Source organism: Schistocerca americana, chromosome 6 (genome assembly GCF_021461395.2).
Source record: "Schistocerca americana isolate TAMUIC-IGC-003095 chromosome 6, iqSchAmer2.1, whole genome shotgun sequence".
Taxonomy (NCBI): domain Eukaryota; kingdom Metazoa; phylum Arthropoda; class Insecta; order Orthoptera; family Acrididae; genus Schistocerca; species Schistocerca americana.
This window is the reverse complement of record NC_060124.1, coordinates 537,710,732-537,724,207: the sequence shown is the minus strand read 5'-3', so window position 1 is coordinate 537,724,207 and position 13,476 is coordinate 537,710,732. Positions and strand designations below refer to the sequence as shown.

General features: G+C 38.2%; 1 protein-coding gene across 1 annotated transcript in view; it reads left to right on the top strand.

The window, feature by feature from the left end:
- LOC124619409 (26S proteasome non-ATPase regulatory subunit 12) overlaps positions 1-7,888 on the top strand; it is a 95,817-nt gene extending 87,929 nt beyond the window's left edge. The window contains exon 9 of the mRNA XM_047145767.1: positions 6,521-7,888. Coding sequence (XP_047001723.1) covers positions 6,521-6,745 — 225 coding nt within the window. The 3' untranslated portion in view covers positions 6,746-7,888. The remainder of the gene's footprint in view (positions 1-6,520) is intronic.
- Positions 7,889-13,476: the final 5,588 nt, after the last annotated feature.

Below are 13,476 nucleotides of genomic sequence, written 5' to 3'. Positions count from 1 at the left end.
TTGACTGAACATCCATATCTTTCTACGTGTTTTAGTTGCCCTTTGTACTTCGGTAATCAGTGTTGCTACAATTGCCTTCATGATCACTGATGCCAATTACAATGTGGACTTCCTAAAAAGAAGTCAGGTCGCTTCATTGCATAGAATGGATAAAACATCTTTCTAACGTGTAGCTGCTTATTAAAGTGTAAAAAATTATTACACTTGCCCATACATTCCCTATATCGTAAGTTTATGAAATACAGAGGGGGGATACCTGTTTTCTTTGATAATGGTCAACAAGAACCAAATAATAGACTGCGTATGATAGAGTATGTTCTGAACAAGAGTTTAGCGAAAATTTTCCTCCGCTTGAAAATCTTTGCAGGCGCCTCTCTAGTACATTACATTCTGCGCAGAAATTATAGTAAATTACATTCTGCACAGAAATTAGTCATCTTAGATTTAAAAATCTAGTCAGTTGCCGTGCTTCATTTCTGACTGTATCACTATTCAGCATAAGAATAATACGAGTATAAACATGACATGATACGTATATTCTTCCGCGTTTGCTGTTGTCTCACTCTAGTTTCATAGTTTATTAGGCAGACATGATTTAAATGAGATAGCAGCAGACACGAAAGAATACATGGCATAATGTTTACATTCATATTATTCTTATGGTGAAGAGAATACTGCATGTGATTCTCAATTCATAAAACTTCCTATTAGCAACCATCTCTTGTCACAAGTAGGAAAAAAGTCAGAATGTAGAGTTGCCCATATTGACATACATCCCAAACAGTCTTTCCAGTCGGATTTTCGTAGTAGATTTTTAGTGATGAGTTCAAATGTAGAGTATGTTGTTGTTGTTGTTGTTGTTGTTGTTGTTGTTTTCAGTCCGTAGACTGGTTTGATGCAGCTCTCCACGCATTTCTATCCTGTGCAATGGAGAGTAGCAACACTTAAAATAACTTAGAAATTAAACGCTAAAATTTAATAAAAAATTTTATTGGGTTTGTAATACATCTTATACGAATTGTTTAAAATATCAGTCATGATTGGGATTAGGCGTGTGTGGAATCGTCGTCTGGGCTCAGTGCTTGGTTTACGCAGTGGTCGAAACTCGGGGCGGAGGAATAAGCTCATCTTCCACCTTTATTTTTAGTTATATACTGACACACAGGTTTTGGCGCCAGTATTTATCTTTGTGCCTGCAAAGCATGCCTGTGTAGCGCCGCATATATTCGACGGCAGAAGTTAGTTGTGGTGACACCTACCGACATTTTTCAGAACTTCCCCTTACTTTGCACTCGATTCTAAGCCACAGGCAGTTTTTTGGATTACAACCAGAAAAAAAGTGCGGTTTACATTCAAGTAAATACGGTATACTCACGGGGAAACACTGAACTGTGCTCCTTGCCACATGACTGTAGTGTTTTTGACGCAGAGTTGGTAGGCATCTTTCATGCTCTTGAGCATATCCGTCCCTGCACTGGTGAGTCCTTTCTCATCTGCAATGTCTCTTTAAGCAGTTTGCAAGCTCTTGACCAGAGTTAAACATCGCCATCCATAGGTCATGATGACTATCCAGAATTCCCTGTATGCCAGTGAACAATGTGGATGCCCAGTGACGTTCTTCTGGTCCCCGGGCCATATTGGTACCCTAAGGAATGAACTCGCCTGACTAAACTGGCTGCCAATAAGCTGACTCTTGAGATCAGTATTCCGGAAACAGACCTCCAGTCACTATTATGCCGTCAAGTTTTAGGGCTCTAGACTGCAGTATGGCTCAATCTGATTTCACCTAACAAACTATGGGTGGTAGTGGAGACTATGGGAGTGGAGTCCTCCATGGAGGTCTCTTGCAAGGACACTGCCATCCCTTGTCAGCTCAGCATCGGCCATACTTGGCTGGCTTGTGCTCTTCTCTTCTGTTGTGAGGACACACTCCACTGTCGTTGTGGTTCCCATTTGACCAACATAGCCGCCCTGCGGCAGACGCTTAATCTCCCTGACTCCCTACCCCTGGTATTAAGAGGTGATGCCACAGTGGCTGACTTAGTTTTACTTTGTATCCGTGAAAGTGGAATTTACCACTCACTTTGAGGGAGGGCTACTTAACCATATTGATCCGTTGAGGGATTGGCTGAACACACTGTTGCCGCCTCTGCCCATAACAGATTGTGGAAATCTCCCTCCCTCCCCCCCCCCCCCCTCCCCCCTGAAATTGGTAATATTGAACAATGCCCCAGGAGTTCCTGTCAGATTAGATACTCAATTTGTGGCTGAGTTAACCCCTCTTCTAACTATAATCTATTGTAGATCCCTCAAACAAAAAACTATGCTCAATAGTTAGAAGAAAGCACCAGTCACATATGTTTAGAAGGGTAGCAGAAGTGATCCTCAAAACAACTGTCCAATATCCTTGACATCAATTTGTTGTAGAATCTCAGAACATATAATGAGCTCAAACACAATGAGGTATTTCAAACAGAATGACCTTCTTTGTGCTGACCAGCATATGTTCTGAAAACATCGATCATGCGATATCCATCTTGCACTTTTTTCACATGATATACTGAAAGCATTGGATCAAGGTAGTCAGCTAGAAGCAGTAATTCTTTATTTCCAAAAAGCATTTGACTCTGTACCACATCTAAGCTTTCTGTCAAAGTTATGTTCATATGAAGTATCAAGCGAAATTTTTGACTGGAATTGAGGATTTTTTGGTAGGGAGGACACATCATCTTATCTTGGATGGTGAGTCTTTGTCAGATGTAGAAGTAACGTCAGGTGTGTCCCAGGGAAATGTGCTGGGACTAGTGGTGTAAAATGCCTGGGCATTTATAATTTGGGTCAAATGCCCACAATAAATGCCGGGGCAAATGACCAAAATTCATAATTGGCTAGGCATGTACACATTTTAAAGATTAATTAATAAAAAAATTTAAGTTAATATTTCATATTGGAAAAGGTGTTTTGCAACACTGCTTCTTTATTGGTTGAGTAATCAAGTTGAAAAAGTGGCTTCAGAGTTTTGGAGGAGTTATTAGGGGAAAACAAATTGTATTGTAAACCTAACTTTTTGCATCTTTAATGAGGTTAATTCTTGGGGTAGTGCATAATTAAAAAAAGAAAGCAACACTCAATTTTGAAAGTAATTTTTGAAATAAAGTAAAATTTATAATAAATTATACTACCGCAATAAATAAATAAAAAACACCCCTCTTGGTCAGTTTCTCAATCTTCGTAAGTTGAGAATAATCACGAAGTTCCAATTCTACTTCAGAGTCCCCTGAATATGATTAGAATTAGAGGGAAAGTGTTTATCCATAATGATTTTAATTAGGGATGTGTCGTATCAATTCTGATACCACAACTCTAAGAATCGCCAATTCTCTAGGAATCAACAGTATCGAAATCAAATGATTCCAGAATCTTTATTTGTTATTAAATCTTATTTATGTATGTGTTCTCATTTTATCTTCACCGCAGTGCAAAAATATGAAAGAAGATAAAGAAAGAAGTGGAATAGAAAAATATAGTCTGTCTCAAATGTCACCACATCTGAAAATAAAGCTTCTCTCTCTCTCTTTCTTTCTTTCTTTCACCCACTGAAGACATTATCACATTTAAGAATACATTTATCATCAAGGAACACATTCCAGGTGTTTGATAGATTCACTAGTAATTTTGCTATCAATTATTGTCCTAAAATAATATTTAGAGATTTGACAAAGATTATAAAGTGTCGTACATTACAAAATAATGATGTAAGTAAGAACAGTGTTTTTTTAATACCATCTTGTCACTACACAGCTGTTCAGTGCTGTGTGTGTGGGGGGGAGAAAGAGAAAGAGAGAGAGAGAGAGAGAGAGAGAGAGAGAGAGAGTGTACACGCATCCATCTTTGTTAAAGCAAATTGGTGGGGGGGCATGCTTCTCTCTTCTTTTCTTTCATTCTTACTAATAAATGCAATGAATGATATACATTAGTTTAAGTGTAAACATTTACTAACTTTTAATAGCGTGAGTATTGTCCCATACATTATTTTAATTAGTAAAAATATACATTCTAGCCGTAAAAGGTTTAAAAAGTGCTTTTTTATGAATACTCAGATTTTGAGTATTTAAAACTGATGTGGGCAAATTCCCATGTATACATGTCCTGTCCTCTTGGCATTTGCCCAGCCCCCGTCCGTAGCTAGGGTCCTTGCTGTTTGTGTTACATATCATTGACCTTGCAGCGAATGTTAATAGTAACCTCAGGCTTTTTGCAGATGACTCAGTTATCTATTTTGAGGTACTATCCGAAAGAAGCTGCATAAATAATCAGTCAGATCGTTGTAAGATTTCAAAGTGGTACAAAGACTGGCAATGAGCTTTAAATGTGCCTTTCACAAAATGATAAAACATGGTATCGTATGACTATAATATAACTATAATATCTGCCAACTCATAAAAATATGTTGGTGTAACACTTTGTAGGGAAATAAAATGGAATGATCTCATAGGCATAGTCATGGGTAAAGTAGGTGGTAGATTTCGGTTTATTAGCAGAATACGAGGAAATTGCAGTCTTTCTTTAAAGGAGATGGCTTAGAAATCACTCGTGCAACCCACTGTGGCTTATTACTCAAATGTGTGTGACCTGTACCAATTGGGACTAACATGGGATATTGAGCGTGTACCGAGAAGGGCTGCATAAATGTTTACAGATTTGTTGGACCTGTTGCAGAGTGTCACAGAGATGCTGAAGAGACTGCATTGGCAGGCTCTTGAAAGTTGAATGTAAACTCTCCCAAAATAGCCTACTTTCAAGTACCAGGTTTAAATAATGACTCTAGGAATATACTACACCCCCAACTTATCACTCACATACTGATTTTGAGGACAAGGTTAGATTAATTACAGCAAATGCAGATGCATTTAAACAATCATTTTTCCCGTGCTCCATACATGAATAGAATGAGAAGAAACCCTAGTAATTGGTACAGTGGGATGTACTACCTGCCGTGCAGTTCACTGATGTTTGCAGAGTTCAAATGCAGATGTAGAAGTATCCAAACCAGTTTTATCTAGAACTTTTGACTATAAATCATTCTTATAGGATAACTTCATTATTAATTATTTGTTCCTGACACCAGATATGGCAAAGAAAATGTATTGGTATTGTGGAAGTGAACAAAGGTACACTGAGGTGACAGAAGTCATGGGATACCTCGTAATATTGTGTGAGACCTCCTTTTGCCATCTGTAGTGCAGGAGCTAGATGCGACATGGACTCAACAAGTTGTTGGAGATCCCCTGCCGAAATTTTGAGCCATGCTGCCTTTTATAGCCGTCCCCAATCATGAAAGTGTTACTGGTGCAGGATTTTTAGCAAGAACTGACATCTCGATTATGTCCCGTAAATGTTGGCGGGATTCACATCAGACAGTGAATATGGCCAAATCATTTGCTAGAATTGTCCAGAATTTTCTTCGAAACAATTGCGAAATGTTGTGGCCCAGTGACATGGCACATTGTCATCCATAAAAAGTCACTGTTGTTTGGGAACACAAAATCCATGATCGGCTGCAAAGAGTCTCTAACTAGCCCAACATTACCATGTGCAATCAGTGATTGCTTCATTTGGACCAGGGTACCCAGTCCATTCCATGTCAATGCAATCTATACCATTATGGAGTCACTACAGGCTTGCACAGTGCCTTGTTGACAACTTAGGTCCATGGCTTCATGGGGTCTGCACTACACTTGAACCTTACCATCAGCTCTTACCAACTGAAAATGGGACTCATCTGACCAGGCCACAGTTTTCCAGTTGTCTAGGGTCCAATCGATATGGTCGTGAGGCCAGGAGTGGCACTGCAGACGATTTGCTGTTAGGAAAGGTACTCGTGTCACTCATCTGCTGCCATAGCCTATAAATGCCAAATTTTGCCACACTGTTCTAATGGATATGTTTGTTGTACGCCCCACGTTGATATCTGCAGTTACTTCAGGCAGTGTTTCTTAACTGTTAGTAGTGACAATTCAACACAAATGCCACAGCTCTTGGTAATTATTTGAAGGCCATTGGCTACTGCGTTATCCGTGGTAGGAAGTAACACCTGAAATTCATTTTTTTACTGAATCCGCCAACAGTTTCCAAAATGGGGTGTCTTATTTGCTTAGCTCGAACTACTATTTCACATTCAAGGTATGTAGTTATATGTCTGCCATGCAGCACTATTCAGTCCCTGAATGACAACAGCCTGCAATCCATATTGTGCATACTGGTGAGATTCACTTTTGGACTATAAATTGCTTTGTTTTGTATGCCTTTCATTTTATTCCACATCATGAATATATGTCGTCAAAGATGAGTCAAGTTCTTACCTCTTTTTTTATTGTGTGTGTGTGTGTGTGTGTGTGTGTGTGTGTGTGTGTGTGTGTGTGTGTGTGTGCGTGCGTGCGCGCTAATCAAAATTAAATATATATGTGTTCAGCAATATAACTGTGATGGTTTATAAATACTTGTTTTGTTTGGGGAACAGGAAACTGAAGACTTCCTCTCAAACCTTGTGGTAAACAAGACTGTGCTTGCCAAGACAGACAGACCAGCAGGGGTAGTCTGCTTTACACAAAGCAAAGATCCCAATGATGTGCTGAATGAGTGGTCTAATCATCTAAGCGCTCTCATGCAACTTGTTAACAAGACGACACATCTTATCAACAAGGAGCAGATGGTGCATAAACATCTACAAGTTGTGAGAGAATAGCATTATCTGCGCCTGGAGAATGGTAAACTAGTACGTCTAGTTTGCAAACTTTGATGTGTTCTGACTACAATTTGCACATCAGTTTCTTTATCTTCAGTTTCAAAGTGATGTGTTTTTATATATTTATTTTCCTTTGTGCTGAAATTCAGTTTTGTTTAGGCATTAATACTAAAATGTTTCATAATTTGTGATGGACATGAAACTAATATGAGATATTAAATTCTGTTCACTGTTATAATGTGTTTCAAGTATATTATAATTTTGTTCAGAACATGAAAAGTGAAGAAATTGAAAACAGATGATTAATTGTCTTAATATTGAACATTATAAATTGAAAATATCTGTCCATAATATCACACATTGAAAATTGTACAGCTAACTTACTAGAAAGTTCCATTTCTGCATCATTGTTGCTGTTGTTGTATGTGAAGTGTGGCAGTTGGAAAGTGCACATGTAGAATGTGTTTTTTAAACTCACTGTAGTTAATGAATGTGTGTAACTATTCATTTTTTAGTTTATTGTCAATTGTTACTTCCATGTTTTAACAGAGATATGTGGTAGTGCTGATAAACACAAACTCTTTAACTTTGTGGGACTAATTATGAATGGTAGTATAAGAATATAGTGAATTTGTGGTTCTGTGCCACTATCAAGACTGTGTATAAGTTTTGAACAGAAGAAATATATTTCCTGAATAGTGAAAAAAGGAGTCTTACTGCGAAGTTAACTGATAGTGAGGTACAATTTTTCTCAGAACAAAAATATATAATTATAAATGTAAATGGTATAATGCTTAACAGAATTTTGTGTCACTACATCAAAAATGTGTTACTTTTGTCAGAAAACAGTTGCTTTTCTTTCTGTCTCACTCTGTTCATTTTTGCTTGATCCACCTCCCGCCAAGTTCAAATAAGATGACAGAATCAGTTATTTTGATGGGTGATGTGAAGAATTTCGTGTGAAATAACAAAGACTATGTTTATTTATCATCGTAACAGGTATAAAAATATGTACAGTAATAACTGACTATGCTGTTAAAATTGACGTTATCAACATTTGTTGTTGAAGAAAAATTGCTGTAATCAAAAATAATTCGAGCACAACTTAAACACATACTGATTAAAGTAAAATTGTTTTTTGTATCTTCTGTGTCCATCAGCAATGCTCTACTACCCTTTTTCAGCAGCATTTTTTGTGAAATATCCTGTGCTCAGATAGTCCAAAATAAAACTAAAATAGATACCATACAAGATAGCAACGAAGAAGACAAGCAAGAATGCTAATTTCCAGAACCTAAGTTTCATGTATTTGATCAGAGAATAGAGGGATGGAGGAGAGGGAACTATTAGGATACCATCTAGGAAAGTTACCCAGAACAATATATCTAGAGAGACACATCTGAGCAGGCTGGAAGATAATCAAACATAAGCAGGCAAAAGAGGAAGGCACATCATATACATTTATTATCTCACACCTGTTGTCAGTAGTATTCATGAGTAGAAAATAAAAAGTTCATTATCTACAGTAGTTATGTGCATTATCTTATAAAAACATCATACCAGATCTCATAATATTCACAGATATTGTTGAGCAGAAGGCAAGTCAGGCAGCTCCTAGTGGCTCCGTGCTGCTACAGGACCAAGTGACGTGACATTGCATGAATGGCCGGTGCTACATTTGAAACTGCTGCTCCCGCATTCTTACAAGCATCAAGCCTATGTCTTCACTTTTGCTCAGTGTTCAAAGCCTGCCCCCATTTGTACCTCTGGTCTCTGTTAAAATTGTTGCAGTTTATTCTGATTTGGATCACTTCTTTGATAACGGAATCCCAGTATTATGATGATTGAGCCTAAACTCTTGTTTGTTCAAATCGTACTTCATACACATTTTCTAGGCAAGTTTGGCTGTTATCTGTATAAGCAGTCGCTGCAAGCAGCCAGATGTGAACACCGGAAAAATTTTCCTGGCGTGCCCAAACTGCCAGATTTGTGCTTGCACAGAGAAATTGAAGTTGTAATGGGGAGCTGTCTCCACATGACCAACATTTATGTTTTGGGATTTTCTTGTTTTCTCTTCATTTACAGCTTTCACGTCAAATGAAAGCAGACTGGATTTCTGTGATTGGGAGCTACCAAATAAAATATGTGCACATAATTACAGAAACCTAAAATATGCTGTTAATTTCTGATTTTATTCTATTTCCACATTATTTATTTGAGACACAGTGTTTCATTCCACAATATTAGATAGTTTGAACAGTTCACTGAATTTCGAGTGCACATTTTTATCTTCTGGCATATGTGGCATTATGCCATAATAAAAAATGAAATATGACATAATACAGGTACCTAGCCCAAGAAAATTGGCTTCCTGAAAACTGCACTGAAAAGCTTTAGCAGAATTTTACATATCTGTCTTCTGTGAAACACAACGATTTTCGATCACAAGACTTGTTTCAACACTTTCCTGGAACCTACTCTATGCCTGATGTTATTTCTTAATTTGCATCTAAAATTTGCAGAACACCACTCTTCAGTAAATTATACACTGGCAGCACACCGTGTTTTATCAGTCTAACTTCCCACATGGCTTTGTTTACTCCTGGAGTGAAATATAAGCTACCAATTATACAGTTCTTGGCTTCACAAGTAAACTTGTTTATTTTTATACAGTTTGAAAGAGCCATAAAAAAAACCACTATCTCAGTTCTGGTGTATACAAACAACTGGTTTTGTTATTTTGCAAGAAATTTGAATTCCTCCTTACTAGCTTTTTGCAGAGCTGTGTGGATGTAAACTTGATTGGAAATGCTACACAACTGTATTAAAAGTCACCGCATAGCGGAATATTAGAGTTGTTTCAGTTTTAGAGTTTGGTTTTGAAATGAATATTGTGCCAAGGACTGCTTTCTAATATTGCATTCCTATCTGAGTAAGGTATGATAAAGCAATTTCCGAAGTACAGTAACTCTGTGTGTCCCCTCTGAACAATTTGCTGCACATCGCCACGTCATGCACCACAACACTCAAAAAAGTGTATGATCAGAGCAAACACCAGGCGTGTACTTCTTACGTCATCGTAGCTGCGTGCGCACAGTAACATCTGTCTTCTGGTGCGCTCTGGCAGCTGTTCTAACAAAGTTATTTCTAACAGGTCATGGGACAAGATTCCAAATGATGGTTTGATAAACATTACTTTCAAAAAATAAATTTGCTTTTACACAAGGTGAATTATGTTACGTGTGACGATGTACGAGGAATTTCCCAAGTTGCAGAGCATTTGTCTCTCATTCAAAACTTCTTTGAGGACCAGTCACTCAGAAAAATTTTGGGTCCAGAAGACCAGACATTTATGTCTTCATTTAAAATTTTAGTGGCACATTTGTGTTTGATATATCTTAAAGAGTGATATGCAAAAACGACCAGTATCAAACAATGGCAACTTGAGGTAGGGATATCAACAATGTAAAAAAATACGTATTGCTACTTACCATAAAGAAGACATGACGGATTGAATAAAGGTAAAATTAAAAGATACTTACATAGAGGTTTCGGTACCAGCTTTCATAAGTAAAAGACACACACACAATGCACTGAGGTGCAAATGGCTCTGAGCATTATGGGACTTAACATCTGATGTCATCAGTCCCCTAGAGAACTACTTGAACCTAACCAACCTAAGGACATCACACACATCCATGCCTGAGGCAGGATTCAAACCTGTGACCGTAGTGGACGCGTGGTTCCAGACTGAAGCGCCTAGAACTGCTCGGCCACACTGGCCGGCAGCCACTGAGTTTGTCTGGCCTGAGATACTGGAGTCGGCAGTTGTGCATGTATGAGGAGAGAGAGAGAGTGTGTGTGTGTGTGTGTGTGTGTGTGTGTGTGTGTGTGTTAGCTGAGTGGTCAGCAGATGTCAATCCTAAGGGTCTGAGTTCGATTCCCAGCTGGATAGGAGATTTTCTTCACCCAGGGACTGGGTGTTGTGTTGTCCTAATCATCATCATTTCATCCCCATCGACTCGCAAGTCGCCGAAGTGGCGTCAAATCGAAAGACTTGCACCCAGCGAACATTCTACCCGACGGGAGGCCCTAGTCACACGAAATTTACATTTACTTTAATTTAAACCATGAACTTTTCCTACTTGTGTGTTCACACTGTTTAACTGTTTGTTTGCTATTGGCTCACTACATTGTGTGTTCTATGCTCTGAATACCTGCCATCATTTGCTGGTGTGATAATGTGAAGTGAACTGGGACTGGCTGACAAAGGTGCATTGCAATCTTGATTTCAATGTTTTGGAAACTAAAGTGCTGTGTTTGGTGGATTTCTTATTTATACTTTCTTAATACGAAAATATTCGGCTTACATGCTGCTGCGCATCAAAGATCTTTTCAAAATGCATTATTTTTCTGCTAGGTTTTGATTCCTAAAGTGCTGAGAAGTTCTATGTCTGCGTATAAAACCTTTGCCATTCAAAATTTTGATAAGTTTTACAGTTCCCAGGGAAATGATTTTGTCACTTAATAAGGAGAAAGTGTATTTTTAACTGGAAAATTTGGGAATTTTTTTTCATTGCCTGGGTCTGCACCTAAGAGAAAAAAGAGAGAGATATTAGATATAGCCATGTAGGGAGGCCAATATTAAATTTTAATTCATGACCAGGTATTGTATCCACCAAATAGAAATCAAACTTCTGTGTAAAGTTCCAAACATATTAGATTGTGTCCTTTTAAGATCTCTACCACCTGCTGTGATGAAAATAGTGAAAGTGTGGATGAAATTTAAGAAAATTCTCAGTTCAGTTCTTAAAAAATTTTGGACCTCCAAATTCAAATAGTACACATTGTCCTGTGTGTATATTTCCTAAGGGCACTTGAATCATAAACATGGCTTGCGTGCCATGTAGCAGAATTACAAACCACTATGAAGTGCATGGCAGAGGGTACATCTCCCATTGTACCAGTTATTAGGGTTTCCTTCGGTTCCATTCAAGTATGGAGCATGAGAAGAGTGGTTGTTTGAATGCCTCTATGCATGCAGTAATTATTCTAATCTTAACCTCACAGACCCTATGTGAGCGATACGTAGGGGGTTGTAGTATATTCCTAGAGTCCTCCTTCAAAGCCGATTCTTGGCAGTTTGTTAATATGTTTTCTTGGAATAGCTTACCTCTGTCTTCAAGAGTCTTCCAGTTCAGGTACTTCAGTGACACTCTCCCACAGATCAAATAACCCTGTGACCATTCATGTCACCCTCCTCTGTGTATGTTCAGTATCCCCTGTTAGTCCTATTTGGTACGAGTACCTCGCACTTGAACAGTATTTTAGAACATATCGCACAAGTGATTTGCAAGCAGTGTCTTTTATAGACTCATGGCAGTTCCTCCCGTATTTTGTCAATAAAACAAAACGATTCCACATCCTTATAAAGTGTTACACACAGGTATTTGTACAAGTTGACCGATTCTAACAGCGAGTCATTGATATTGTAGTCATACGACGCTACATTTTTTTTTTCATTTTGTGAACCACACTAAAGAACTCCTTAATTCATTCAAATGGGAAATTTTCCCTCATCCACCCTACAGCCCCGATCTTGCACCAAGCAACTTCCACTTGTTTCCCAAGATGAAGAAATGGCCTGCAATGCAGCGCTTTGATGACGACGCCGAACTCCAGGTGGGCGTGACTCACTGGCTGAACTCTCAGGCAGCAGAATTTTACGACAAAGGTCTTTCAGAGCTTGTCGACCACTATGATAAGTGCCTCAATGTGTTTGGTGACTATTTGGAAAAGTAGTACGTCAGTCGCTCTTTCAGATGTATATAATAAAATGTATTTCTTGTACTGAGTTTAAAAAAAAAAAAAAAATGCCAAAACGTTCCTTACTTTCTGAATAGCCCTCATATTTATGCAGCTTATTTCAGACAGTACTTCATTATAGATGACTACATCATCTGCAAAAAGTCTGAGGTTACTATTAATATTGTCTGCTAGGCCATTAATATACAACATGAGCGGTAAGGGTTCCAACACACTTCTCCGAAGTTACTTCTACATCTGACTATGACTCTCCATCCAAGATGCTGCGTCCTCTCTACCAGAAAGCCTTCAATCCAGTCACAAATTTTGCTTGATATCCCATATGATCGAACTTTTGACAATAAGGGTAGATGTGATACAGAGTCAAATGCTTTTTGGAAATCAAGAAACATTGCATCTACGTGACTGCCTTGATCCAAAGGTTTCAGTAAGTCATGTGAAAAAAGTGCAAGTTGGGTTTCACATGATCAATATTTTCAGGATCCATACTGGTTGGCACTGAAGAGGTCTTTCTGTTCAAGATACCTCATTATGTGTGAGCTCAGTATATGTTCTAAGGTTCTACAACAAATCGATGTCATGTATATTGGATGGTAGTTTCTGGGATCACTTCTGCTACCCTTCTTGTAGATAAGTGTGACCTGTGATTTTTTTCGAAGAACTTGGTGTAGTTTTTTGTTCAAGGGAGCTATGATAGATTATAGATAGAAGAGGGGCTAACTCGGTCACAAACTCAATATAGAATATGACGGGGATTCGATTGGCCCTGGATCTTTGTTAAATTTCAATGATTTCAGCTGTTTCTCAACACCAGTGACACTAAAACTTATTTCATTCATCATTTTAGTGGTATGAGGATTGAATTGGGGCAATTCACATGTGCTTTTTCCTTTGTACAGGAAGAG